At 38.7% G+C, this 14,692-nt stretch overlaps 1 protein-coding gene across 2 annotated transcripts in view; it reads right to left on the reverse strand.

Annotated features, from left to right (window-relative positions):
- Window positions 1–12,478: 12,478 nt before the first annotated feature.
- Window positions 12,479–14,692, reverse strand: part of LOC110107117 — a 10,555-nt gene continuing 8,341 nt past the window's right edge. For both annotated transcript variants that reach the window (XM_020837281.2, XM_020837282.2), the window contains exons 4-5: window positions 13,605–13,707; window positions 12,479–13,142 (exon numbers count right to left, since the gene is read on the reverse strand). In XM_020837281.2, coding sequence (XP_020692940.1) covers window positions 13,138–13,142; window positions 13,605–13,707 — 108 coding nt within the window. In that variant the 3' untranslated portion in view covers window positions 12,479–13,137. The remainder of the gene's footprint in view (window positions 13,143–13,604; window positions 13,708–14,692) is intronic.

Below are 14,692 nucleotides of genomic sequence, written 5' to 3' on the forward strand. Positions count from 1 at the left end.
CCTTGCCTCTTCTGTAAACTAAATCTAGCAGATACTCTTGTTTTCTTTTTCTAACCAGTAAGATCAAGAAGAAGAAATAGCCGAAGTGGATCAACTAGGGTTTGAGTACATTCTAGCTAAATATTATCTTGCTGTACTCATTTCAAATATGTAAAAACTTTAAAATATGATGCTTTAATTTTATTTATAAATTCATTTGTGCGTTCGTTTTATTTCTGTGCTTGCATGTGTTAATAAGTGTGATTTTGCATTCCATCTCTTTCCCCAGTATTCAATGAGTTATGGATGCAAAGCGCAGGATCCTCTGACTGAAACGGAGAAAATTATAGAATGAGCGGTATTATGAAGGAGCGCCATGATCCTGATGCAAATTTGCTATGCTCCGAGATCCTTATCTTGTTCTGTATCACTTTTAATATAGTTTTATTGACTAGATACCGCGAGCCACTTGTTTCTCCTTTCTTCATTTTTCTGTTTTATCATTCAAAGCATAAAACCTACATGAAAAAAAAAAAAGTTTTAGTAGGATGAGAAATGATTAAGAAAATACCTTTAAGGGCCCTACCATTTTGAAGTGAGACCAGTGGCCCCCTTGCATGCGTGAATATTTTAACTTCTGGGTGGGATATGTTTCGCTATATGGAATCCATGAAATTGGTTCAGAATATTTGTCTTGGCATCTGAGCATTTATGCAAAGTGGAGATTCTTGATGGCTTCACCTTTAATTAATCCATCCAAGTTTTATGAGATTCTGTCATAGACTAATTATCTCTTTGAATAACTTATTTTGGCATATGTCGACACTTAATCACCAGCATGCAACTTGCCAAAGTTGAGAGTTCCTTGTTTCTGCTCCACAGGCAAGTATGAGAATCATTTCCTTTCATAGAAAAGACATAATATTAGCATAATGCTTTTTTGATCTTATTCAACTTTGGATCTTTAAAAGAAATGATGCTACTCCTTGGAGTTGGATAACCCAACCGGTAAGCTGTTCTATGGCATTTCCCTTCATTATCTTATAGTTGCTACCAAAATGTGATGCGGAGCTCAAAGTCTATAGTTGTCTTTAGAAACACTAATTATGTATATTGCATCAATTGTTTTGCGTTTTGATTTTTATGCTTTAAATTTGAATCATTGTTTATATATATTCATGAGCATGCCTTTGATGAGCTGAAGTACTTGATGGGTCTCAGTAGTTTGTTCGTTATTGAATTACGTTGGATCTTATTTGTTAAAGGTTCATGATCTCTCTCATTTGGATTATTCATTGGCCAAACAACATTTTCTGGTGGATTTGTGGAACTCTTTATGTTATTATAGACCAGGAAAACGCATTTATTAAGCTAGATCCGTGGAATTGTGGAGCTGGATAGAGGCCCATTGGACTTGCAGGGCCTGGGCTATGAATTTGACTTGAAGAATGAGAATTGCTTGAAAATCGGATTAGTTATTGGTTCCAATCAAAATCAATGATCCGAGTAATGATCTAGCCATCTAGGTTTGATTTGCATTTAACTATAATTGAACGGGCCTATATCAAATTGAACCAGGTTAAGATGTGTTTAAAATGAATGTGTGATTGCATATATATCCGCTTGTTTTTAGGTGAGCAACAAATTTTTGGATTGAGTTGAAATTGAAAATTGATTTAAGTTAAATACATTATTAGTTTGGATTGAGTTGAAATTGAATTATGTTAAGCATATTTGAATTGAGATCGAATCAATATTTTTTAGAGCAAGACTTAATATGGACCGAGATCTGATCATTCACAACTTTATGTTGAACTTCTAAGGTGTTCCTGTCGTGCTACATATCTATTTCTACTCTTGTGGCTCTATTTTCTGGGATATTTTCTTTTGGGTACTAGTGCTCCTATGATGAGCTATTATATAAGTAGAGTTGTATCTAAGGCATACAAAGTAAGTTAATGTCGAATAAAATTTGATTTATTGTTGTGTAAGTTCTCCTTTCAGAATTTGGTTTCTTGACCAACTATGAGGCTTGCTTTTCAGTGTTTTATTTGAACCAAACTGGTTCACGTCGTCTCCTACCCTATTAAGGCAATACCTTGCCTTTAAGTCTTGAGTTTTGACTTAGGGCATCACAAGCTTGAGAGAGAGGGTTGCAGTGAGAAAGAGAGGGTAGAGGTTGCAATCCAGCTAATGAGTGGAAATCTAGGATGTAGATTTTGGTGTAGACCTCCGATGCAATGCAATGCATCAAGCACAAGAGAGAGGATTGGCTATGCTCGCAAGCTTCACGGTTTTGTAGCTTTACCGATTGGTGGCTTCGGCTACCCAACGAATCGATTGATGAGGAGGTCGCTTGAAGAAAAGAGGGAGAAGCAATGATATCTCATCCTTTTTCTTCTTCACCCATTTGATTTAGGTAAACCCCAACACCTTAAATTTGATTTGTGCATTATGGTTTCTTTTAGTGAATATATGTTTATTATTTCTATAATTAAGAATAATTTTTGGAGGCATTATATATATATATATATATATATATGGATTTTTACATACATAACACATAAAACTGTTGAAAATGCATATCTAACACCTAAACATTAGTATGTGTGTGTGTGTGTGTGTGTGTGTGTGGATGGATTGATTGAATCTCATGGTTGATGGAAATGTGACTTATGATAATTAAAACTAGGATTCTCGTTTCTGACTACATGCATATTTCTGTGATCCTTCTAGATTAAGATTGTTGCGTCCTGGAATATTCGTGATGGTAGAGAAATATAAAATTTAATGGCTTAGCTTTGTACGAAGATCTAGCACACAAGCAGATAAAAGAGAGAGTAGCATTCATAAGAAACACTAGAGTTTTTACATGGAAACCCCTAAAAAGGGGGAAAAACCACGAGGATTGGCCTAGTTTGAATGAATCAACTATTATTTGTAGTCAATTACAAATGAGGCATTTTCTTGGGGGGAAGGCCTTGGGTTAATGTAGCAAATGTACATTATATTACATGGTGGGAATTAGAAGAATTAGTATTGAAATGTTCGTTTAGTCGGCGGGCAACGGAGGTCGGAAAGATCGTAGTTTGGTGATGGTGGTCGGATGGACCGTTGTCTGGCGAGGGAGGTTGGAAGGACTATAGTCGGCGGGATACAATGGTCAGAAAGACCTTTGTCAGGAGAGGGAGGTCGGAAGGACTGTAGTTGGTGGGAAATAGTGGTCATAAAGACCGTTGTCTGTTGATTGAGGTCGGAAGGACCATAGTAGGAAATGGAGGTCGGAAGGACCGTAGTCGACAAGAGATAAGGGTCGGAAAGACCGTTTTCTGGCGATAAAGGTCGGAAGGACCATAGTAGGTGACGGAGGTCGGAAGGATCATAGTCAGCAGGAGACGGTGGTCCGGCGGAACTCCGGCATCAGGTGGTCCGGCGGAAGTTCGGCATCAGGCGGTGGTTCTAACAGAAGTCCAGCGTCAGGTGGTCCAGTGGAAATTCGGCATCAGGCAAAGGTCCTGACGAAAGTCCGGCGTCAGGCGGTGGTCTGGCGAAAATCCAGCGTCAGGTGATCCGGTGGATTTTCGGCATCAGGGGGTGGTCCTGATGGAAGTCTAGCGTCAGGCGGTGGTCCTATGGAAATCCTGCTTCAGGTGGTGGTCTTGCAGAACTCCGACGTTAGGCGATGGTCCGGCAAAACTCCGGCGTCAGGTGCTGGTCCGGCATAGCTCCTGTGTCAAGTGGTGGTTCGGCGGAAGTCCGTGCGGTGGTCTAGGAGTGACTCGAGGCAAGAGCGATCTCCGATCTCTCTCTTGATCCTTTCTTAGGGGGTCCCTTTTCATGAAATAGGAGGGTTCTATTTATAGATTTTCTAGTGGCATGGCTTGTAAATATATGGAAGATCAAGGGTATTTTGAGAGTGGTTTGGATGGACGGCTGATGTTAAATCCCTTGATCATAGACCATTTATTGGGCATTTGAATGTCTTAGTGATATCATAATTTCACGATTTTGGGCTCGTTGGATTCGTCTTGTCAAGCCACTCAATTCGACTATAAGCATGTCACGTTTGGAAACCGTTTGGTAATCCAAATTGTGGTCCATCAACGCTTTGGGTCCTTGATTTGGACCCATTCGGACTCTGATTGACTTGAATTTGGTGTCATTGGGTTCGTATTTTCGAGATGTTCAGTTTGACTATAAGTTTGTTGAATTCGGAGTTCGGTTGGTCTCACTTTTAATTTTGGGAGTTTCCAATATGATTTTGCCTCAAGATTCATGCCCGATCAAGATAATTTTTTGATGATGTATCAAAGATGATCATTGATTATAGCATTGACGTATAATTTTACTTTATCTTAACCAGTGGAAAAAGGAAATAGAAATAAACAAAGTGGAAGGATAAATAGCTCAAGAATCTACACGGCAGGCGCTTGAAATAGAATTTGGATTCTTCAAACCTTTGTGGCAATCTCCAACTTAAAGGAATGCAATGGTGAAGTAAGCATCTGAGTATGGAAGGATTCTGTTTATTGATGATTGGTAGCTTTCATTCCTTGATGGACTGGAATACTATCTAATACTTTGTCGCAGTCTCAAACTTCATTGGCTGATAGTTCAAGGCCATTCCTTTACTATGGAAAGTTAATTATGCCAAACTTAATTTTTGATATAATGTACTTGAGCATAGCTTTCCAGCTGATCATTGATTAAACTTGTATTACAAGTTTTTTTCTTTCATCTAGTGGCCAATTTGGTTGTACTTTTGCTCTTGAAGGATCCATCTACTATTCTTACTTAAAAGTTAGTTATGCTAAAAGACCATATTTTTACATAAGATGATATGTAATATATATCTTCCTCACTGTTGAGAGCATTTTGTTTGTCTAGGAGCAAGTTTTTTATAGAGTTGTTGTGTGTCAGAAATGATTTGAAGTTGATAGAGTTTTTGTTGTAGTTCTTTCACAGTGATTGCTCATTTTTTGCACACAATTAAAGAAAAAGATTAGTTTGTGCAAATGAGTGTTTTCTTGGCAGGTCGCTAAGCTTTTTATGGCATGCCTTAGAGAATGGTCAGAAAACTATCCCCTCAAGTGTTGATAGAATCCCTTGGAGGTGGTCAGCAAACTCAAAAGAAGGTATGTTTTGGATTACATTTGCTGGAGCTACTGTGCGTACCATATGATGTACCATCATTTTCATTAAATTTAGGTTCTTTGATTAATACTTGGATTCGTGTACATCTTCTATTACAGAATAATATCTTGAGTATAATATTCCTTTTGTCTTGAAGAGATCTCTAGTAATCCTCTCTATTTGAATATGGTTCCTTGCTTAGCAGTATTGAACCCACTAAATGAACTGTTAAGACCTTTCCATGTGTTTTATTTACCTTTTAAATGAACATATTTACTTATTTTCACTATCTTTTGGATTATTGTTTGTTATTCCTTTTGCCAACCGCTGCACATTTTGTAAATCATAGTTTTTATAGATCTTTTTGTTATGTTTCAACAGTATTGCTTTCTTTTTATCTACCTTTTTTTTTTTGTTCTGTTTTAATTCGAAGTAATTTTATCCTCTAATGTTCTTGTTGTTTTGTATTTCCATGTTGAGGATGCTCAACCCAGCATGATTTATTTTTAATAAATTTTATTCGTTGAGTGTCATACAGATATGGTTGGATGAACAGTTTCATGTAGATATGATTTGATAAATTAATAATGTAGGTTGAAGTACTTAACATCATTGTTGATGAATTATTATTGTAGAACTATTTTGATAGGAAGTAGATGTAATTTCAGTCAAAATTAGCAAACAACAATAAGAAATTGGAAAGAACAACACATCAAGACTCTTTTTATTACAAGATATATGAAAGAAAATAGCAATATATAGCTGGATCTTCAATTGGAGAGAAAGATCTGGCTCTCCCAAATCCCTAGCCACTGGCTAAAGCCCTCACAACCTAAGAAATTCTAATTTCAGCGAAAAAAAAAGCATCCAAAAAACTCAACCCTAGGGTAAAATCTACTTGAAGCATACAATCCCAAAAACTTCGCAAAATAGCCCCCTCCTCCCTCCTCGCCGCCCCCTTATGTATTCGAGTTTTCTTCCCCATGCCATCCAAAAGGCATGGGGCTTAATGCAGGTAGGATTTTCGCTTGTTGTCTTCCACATGGTGTAAATGAGCGTCGGTCTATAAGGGACTGGTCCATCAATACCTCTCTCCCAGAGACCCGTCTTGTTCTCAAGATAGAAAGACGAAAACTACTGCTTTATCCTCTTGTACGGCTCCCATGTGGCTTCATAGTCTGATAGATTCTTTCATTTTATCAACACTTCCTTAATTCCTTTCTCTCCTTGTCATATCCTTCTTAGCTCCATTGGTTCCAACACCACCTCCAAATTCTTTGTCAGTGTCACGGATAACTCTTGAATGCATGATTCACGATAGCTCTCCTCAACTATAACACGTGGAACACAATGTATAATTGCAATCAAAGGTAACTTCAATAGATAAGTCATTGCTACAATCCTTTCCAATATCTCATAAGGACCAAAGTACTTCGAGGTCAACTTCTCATTTCTCCTATTAGCTACCATCATTTGTCTATAGAGACAGAACTTTAAGTATATTATATCCCTATCTCAAATTGGATGTCTTTCATGTGCCCATTCGCCTGCTTCTTCATGATTTCTTTATCCCTCAACAAATGCCTCTTTAATTCAAATAACACCCAATCCCTCTCCTCCAAGTACCATTCAATCGACGAGATTGGTGTGCCACTCTACTCAAAGTACACTAGGTGAGGCGGGTTACTCTCTTACAACACTTTGAAAGTGATCATCTAATTTCATTACTTAACTTTTCAAACAGCAATTATAATTTAATTTATTTATTATTTTTGACGCCGGAGCTTAGCGTTATGTGTCAAGTTGTCTGTATTTTCTTGGTTATTACCAATAGTCTGTTTTTCCCTGTTTTGCTCCTGTAGCGTTTTAGCTGTTGCCTCTATTTCCTTTATCCTCTAGCGTAGGATGGTTTTCTTTGTTTGTATAAATAGAACAGTGATAATAAAGAGGAGAAGGCTTTTTTGCATTATGTATTTTCTCTGTTTAGAGATTCTTCCTGTATCCTGACACTTATCGTTCAGGTGGTGGTGTTGTGTTCTGTATCCTGAATAGTGGCGATTCAGGTGGTGGTCTTCTCTCTCAGTAAACCTCTTACGGTTTCTCTGTACACAACGTCCAGGGTGCCTCGCCAACTTTCGTCGTTTCTACCAACCGAACTCTAACAGAGTCTCGCCATCGCCGCCGGGCTCAGGTGGTATCAGAGCCGGCAAGATGCCGCCTCGAAGGAATCAACAAAGGCCTGTTCAAGAAATGGTGATTGAAGATTTGCAAAGAGAAATTCAACTTTTACAACAATGCTTGGGACGTTTTGAAGAGAGGGAGCAAGCTGCAAGAAATGAACAGGAAGATGAAACTAATCCATTCCATCAAGAATCCTCTAGTGATGAAGTCGAGGATGATCGGTCACGAATGCGTGTACGAAGAGGCAACACGAACGACTGGGGCGTCAAGATCGAGTTACCTGACTTCGATGGACGAATGGATCCCGCTGAGTTTGTCACTTGGCTACAAACCGTGGAACGGATTCTTGATTTCAAGGACGTTCCTGCTGATCGAATTGTGAAATTAATCGCTATCAAATTGAAGAAAAACGCATCCCTCTGGTGGGAAAATGTGAAGCGAAACCGAAACCGTGAAGGAAAGAGTAAAATCACTACATGGGACAAGATGAAGAAAGAACTACGACGAAAATATTTGCCCGATCATTACCGTCAGGATCTATTCTTGAAGTTCCATCGCCTACAACAAAACAATCTCACAGTAGAAGAATACATTGCAGAATTTGAACAATTATCCTTACAATGCGATTTATCGGAAGCCGAAGAGAACACAATCGCACGATTCTTGGGTGGACTGAAGACATCCATTGCAAACGTGGTACAATTGCAGCCCTACTGGACATTGCAAGATGTTATCAATCTTGCATTGAAAGTAGAAAAGCAACAACGCACCGGCAAAATATTTCAGGATCGGTTCTTGATTCGTCCACCTGATGGGAAGGGTGATAGCAAGAAGCCATTCACGGGAACCATCAGTCAGAACAAAGAAGATGCATCCCTCCCTGGTTCTAGTCGACAAACTACTGGAACCAATTTCACAGGATTGCCAGCTCGCAAGTGCTTCAAATGTCAGGGATTTGGCCATATAGCCTCTGGATGTCCCAATCGCCGCATGGTTACTTTGGTAGAAGACTTGGAGCAAGAGCAAGATGCCTCCCACGAACAAGAAGTTGCCCCCTGGCGATCCATCTGAACCTTTTGAAACTACTGTTATTTCTGCTGATGAAGGGAGCTTGCTAGTCCTTCAACGACTACTAAATGTTCATAAGAAACAAGAAGGTCAGAGGCATAATATTTTTAAAACAAGATGTACTGTGAATCAAAAAGTTTGTCAGGTAATTATAGACAGTGGCAGCTGTGAGAATGTGGTTTCAACATTCATGGTGGAAAAGTTACAACTGCCCACGGAAAATCATTCCAATCCGTATCGCTTGTCATGGATACAAAAGAACAGTGATGTCCAAGTTTCGAGACGATGTCTTGTTAATTTTTCCATTGGGAAGTTTGAAGATCGTGTTTGGTGCGATGTGGTACCCATGGATGCTTGCCACATCCTACTTGGCCGCCCTTGGAAATATGATAAAGAGACCACACATGACGGTAGAGCCAATACCTACTCTTTTAAGTATCAAGGAAAACAGATTGTATTGACGCCGTTGGATAATAACCAGGAAGAGACCGCCCTTGACAGTCCGCTGTTAAAACAATCTATGTTTTTACAAGCATTACAGGAAGCTACTATAGGTTATGTCTTACTCCTCATGGAAGAAAACACTACGGCTCCTTATGAAACCTCTCAGGTGCATGAATTATTGCAAGAATATACTGATGTCTTGGCTGAGGAGATTCCGCCTGGCTTGCCACCTGAACGTGCGGTTCAGCATGCAGTAGAATTCATTCCAGGTGCTATTATTCCAAATAAACCATCATATCGAATGAGACCTGATGAGCAAATTGAATTAAAAAAGCAGGTTGAAGAGCTTCTGTCCAAGGGGTTTGTGCGTCCTAGTGCTAGCCCATGTGCTGTACCGGCTTTACTCGTTCCAAAGAAAGATGGCACATATAGAATGTGTATTGACAGTCGGGCGGTGAACAAAATCACGGTTAAATATCGATTTCCTATTCCTCGCATCGATGACATTTTTGATCAGTTACACGGCGCCACCATTTTTTCAAAAATCGATCTTAGAAGCGGATACCACCAAATTCGCTTGAGGCATGGGGATGAATGGAAGACTGCATTCAAAACACCTGAAGGGCTTTATGAGTGGACAGTGATGCCCTTTGGGCTCTCTAATGCACCAAACACTTTTATGAGATTGATGAATCATATTCTCCAACCTTTTTTGAACAAATTCGTGGTAGTATATTTTGACGATATTCTTATTTACAGTTCCAACCTACATGACCACAAACAACATTTGAGACAAATCCTTGATCTGTTAAGGGAGCAGCAGCTCTTTGCTAATGTGCAAAAATGCCAATTTGCCACTAGCCAGATTTCATTTTTGGGGTATAATATTTCTGCTGCAGGGTTGGAAGCAGATCCTTCTAAAGTTGAGGCCATACAGAGTTGGCCGGTGCCACAATCCTTCACTGACATTCGGCGATTCCATGGCCTTGCTTCCTTCTACAGAAAATTTATACAGAATTTTAGCACGATTGCTGCCCCCATGACAGAAATTCTGCGATTCGATCGGTTTCGGTGGAGCGAGACTGCACAGGCCAGCTTCGAGTTGTTAAAACTGCAATTGTCAACAACTCCCACACTAGTTCTTCCTGATTTCAATCAAGTTTTTGAGGTCGATTGTGATGCCTCCAACGTAGGCATTGGGGCAGTTCTAAGTCAGGGAGGTCATCCGATTGCATTCTTTAGCGAAAAGTTAAATGACACTCGACGAAAGTATTCTACTTATGATAAATAATTCTACGCTATAGTTCGAGCTCTCCATCATTGGAATCATTATCTCCTTGCCAACGAGTTTGTTCTCTTCTCCGATCATGAAGCTCTTCGTTTCCTTAGTAATCAAAAGAAATTAAAGGTGAGGTACGCCATGTGGTCTGAATTTTTATCAGCTTTTCACTTTGTCCTCAAACACAAATCTGGGCGGAGCAATCAAACTGCTGATGCACTGAGTCGAAGACACCTGCTGCTACAAACCTTACATACTAAGATTGTTGGGTTTGATCTAGTAAAAGAATTATATAGTACGGACGCTGACTTCAAAATGATATGGAGTAAATGCCAAGCGGGACCTGTTCAGCTATTCCACATGAAAGAAGGATTTCTCTTCTTCAATAAGCGTCTGTGCATTCCTAGATGCTCCACCCGCCTAGCATTGATTCGGGAATGTCATGAAGGAGGACTGGCGGGTCACTTCGGCAGGGATAAGACACTAGCCCACATGATTGAAAATTTCTACTGGCCATTACTCAAACGCGATGTGGGAAGATATGTTCAAAGTTGTTGTATATGCCGGCGAGCAAAAACCACGACCACGAACGCAGGGTTGTATTTACCCTTGCCTGTACCTCAGTCGCCATGGACAGATATCAGCCTTGATTTTGTGGTAGGCTTACCACGAACCCAGAGAAATAAAGATTCCATTATGGTTGTGGTTGACAGGTTTTCCAAAATGGCACACTTTGTGGCGTGCAATAAAACCTTAGATGCCACTCACATTGCTGACTTGTATTTCAGAGAGATTGTCCGGCTCCATGGAATTCCTCAAACCATCACCTCTGACAGAGATGCTAAGTTTTTAAGTCACTTTTGGAGGACGCTATGCGGAAAATTGGGAACACGACTGCAATATACATCAGCGGCACATCCCCAAACTGATGGCCAAACAGAAACAGTTAATCGTAGTTTGGGAAATTTGTTGCGATGTTTTGTAGGTAAAAACATACGTCAGTGGGACTTAATACTAGCTCAGATCGAGTTTGCTTTCAACCGATCCACTAATCAATCTATCAGTAAAAGTCCCTTCGAGGTCGCATACGGGTGTAACCCCATCACTCCACTCGACTTAGTCCCGGCTACACAACCAAGGACTTACTCAAAGGATGGTGAACAACGGTGCATTGAGATCAAACGCTTGCACAAGCAAGTTCAAGAGACCATTGAAAAACAGAATTCTAAATATCAACGCCAAGCTAACAAATCACGAAAAAAGGTCGTGTTTAACGAAGGAGATATGGTCTGAATTCGGCTGAGGAAGGAGAGATTCGCCCCCGGAGCTTTTAGCAAACTTCGACCCAAAGCTGATGGCCCATTCAGAATTGTAAAAAAAATCAATGAAAACGCCTACCAGATAGATCTTCCCGACAACTATAACGTCTCTGCTACCTTTAATGTGGCTGATCTCACGCCTCATTATGAGCTTGAAGCCCTTCCAACACCGGGAGAATGACGCCGGAGCTTAGCGTTATGTGTCAAGTTGTCTATATTTTCTTGGTTATTACCAATAGTCTGTTTTTCCCTGTTTTGCTCCTGTAGCGTTTTAGCTGTTGCCTCTATTTCCTTTATCCTCTAGCGTAGGATGGTTTTCTTTGTTTGTATAAATAGAACAGTGATAATAAAGAGGAGAAGGCTTTTTTGCATTATATATTTTCTCTGTTTAGAGATTCTTCCTGTATCCTGACACTTATCGTTCAGGTGGTGGTGTTGTGTTCTGTATCCTGAATAGTGGCGATTCAGGTGGTGATCTTCTCTCTCAGTAAACCTCTCACGATTTCTCTGCACACGACGTCCAGGGTGCCTAGCCAACTTTCGTTTCTACCAACCGAACTCTAACAGTCTCGCCATCGCCGCCGGGCTCAATTTTTTACTATTTTTTTAATGAAAATTTATTTTTTACAACCAAAATAATTAAGTTGCTATTTTTTCCTTTACACAATTTCACAATCAACTTTATAAAAAAAGTATAATCATCCCAAATAAATGTTTATTCATTTTTTAAAGATTTTTCTACTTTTGAGAGAGAAACATAAAATACTTTCAGAGGTAAATGATGGGCCAATCACTCGCCGTGCTCCTCCAAAATGCCAAGAAAATTTTCAGCATGAAATATCTAATAAAGCCTTGGGATAAAAAAAAAATATGTTTAGTTCATTTTTTAAAGATTTTTCTACTTTTGAGAGAAACATAAAATATTTTCAGAGGTAAATGATGGGCCAATCACTCGCCGTGCTCCTCCAAAATGCCAAGAAAATTTTCAGCATGAAATATCTAATAAAGCCTTGGGATAAAAAAAAAATATGTAAATGCACATTATGACGTACCTATTAATTGCTCAAATGAGGGCTAACCAAAAAAGAATAACCAGATTCATTATCAAAATGAGAAGAGAAGAAAGCCTCAATCAAGCTTTCCTATAAAGCTTTCCTGTTTGGCTAAAACTTAAAGCCAGCAGATCTACACTAACTAAATATTTATAAGAAGTATGAATTAAGCTGAACAAAACATAACAAGCCGAAAACATAATCATTTTCAAAGAACTCTTTGTTCTTTTCACTGGAAAAACCACCCTTTCAGTAAGCAAATGGGGCACTCGGCACAATAACATCAGCTTTGGAATAATTTTTTTACTATTTTCTAAAATAATTTTCTAATACAAATTTCTGTAAAAAATTTTCTGTACAAAAATTTTTTGAACTAGAAATTTTTGTACTAAAAAAATGCTTTAGAAATCATTAAAAAAGCTGTCCCAAATGAGCCTGAATGTCGACCCATGACCATCCATCATTTTGCCATATACTTCGCTTCATGCAACAGCATTTTGAGTTGATGGTTAAAAATGAAAGAAAATTGCTCCATTCTGCTCATAAGATACTCTTTCTTCAACGGGTGATTATTATCCTTAAAAAATGGGTGACCGCACAGTGCCCAGTCTATGCTACAGCTGCGGCCCGCTCGATAAAAACTCTTGCTACAAAAATGAAATTCATTCCTTATGGAGAGTAATCAACCTGCAGTATCCAGTAAATCAGTGTTTAGAGTCGTAATATAATAATTCTGTGCAGACGTCGAACGCCGTCTAGAGCCCAATGAAAATACGCCACGCCACCCCCTACTCGATACTGCTTGGTATCGGATGACGTGGTTGCACCTGATTCGTCTCTGAACAATAAGCAGTGTAAGGTGTTCGCACAGAATAATCTCTCAATAAGGGCATTGCATTCACGTTTTTGTGCTGTGTTACATAAGCTAGCTTTAGATTAAATGATTTCGTTTGGGACGGCTTTCTTGCTGCTTCTTAAAGCAATTTTGTTACACAAAAAAAATAAAATTTTACTATTTAAAAGCTGCTTTACGAAGCAGTAAGAGAGCCATCCCAAAAGAAGCGATGGTAATTCTTGTTGGTGAAGAACGTAGGAAATTGAGATGACAAGTGATAAAACAAAAAAAAGTGTGTGCTTAATTGCACGTACTTCCAACATAAGTCTGGAATGATCTGCTAATGCATGATTTGAGTTGAGGTGATCCAGTAGATGATGTAGAACCCCAATCCTGACCAATGATTTTCTTGCCACCCTGCACGCAAGAGAACCATAACCTCTTCAAATAATTCGGCTGAAAATAAATGTTGCATTTGTTGTTTATTGGAAGAAAATGTTCTCAGCAGGTAATCATATTGTAGAAAATAATCTTTTGATGCAATCAAGCTAATATTAGTTTGTTTAATCGGTAGAAAATATTCATTTGATGCAATAAAAAACATGCAAATAGTCTGTAGCAAATGATGATTAAAGCAAAGAAATTCAATGAGAGAATCAATACAATTCGATCATGATTGACGCCACAATAAGAAAGTTGGTAGTAATTGCTATGACTAAAATTAATCATATTCACAAGAGAATATTGAATTATATAGAACAAGAGCATAAAAAATACAAATAGTTAGGCCTAAAGTTCACATATAAGGAGATGAATTTCCATGAAAATTAATAGTTGCATTTGCACTGCACTTGAGGAATCAACATCCAACCATGCACAAAAGGTACAATAAATAAAATAATTAAAAGTTCAAAAAGATTTCAAAAAGTACAGGCTAGTATAGAAACTCATACAATACTCCTTCGGCAAAACAAAAAAGAGAGGAAATATCATCTCTAGTAGGATCATTCCATGCATAAGAGCAACTAAAGTATAAAAGCCAAAAAGAAATAAAAGATGTAGCAGCTCAGCGGAGAAGGTGAGGTACCCCATGCTCTTATAGTGAGTACCAACAACGTAAGCTAGAAATAACTCCCAAGCTAAGTTACTACTGGTATAGGAGAGTTGGTGATGTAGGAACATCTTAGTTATGGCATACCTTAGGAATAGCTTATCAATTTGTTACATGCCTTCTAGAAGGTTTTATGGTTAGCTTATAAATATAAATATAATAGTAGGATGAGGTATTGATGAATTATATACTCTTTTAAAGCTTTAAGTTTGTATTTGGTTCCCTGGATTAGGAATTCCTTTTAATCGACCCAATTCTTCCGCCGATCCGCTACATTACTTGGGAAACATG

Source organism: Dendrobium catenatum, unplaced genomic scaffold (genome assembly GCF_001605985.2).
Source record: "Dendrobium catenatum unplaced genomic scaffold, ASM160598v2 fragScaff_scaffold_1448, whole genome shotgun sequence".
In the NCBI taxonomy this organism is placed as follows: Eukaryota; Viridiplantae; Streptophyta; class Magnoliopsida; order Asparagales; family Orchidaceae; genus Dendrobium; species Dendrobium catenatum.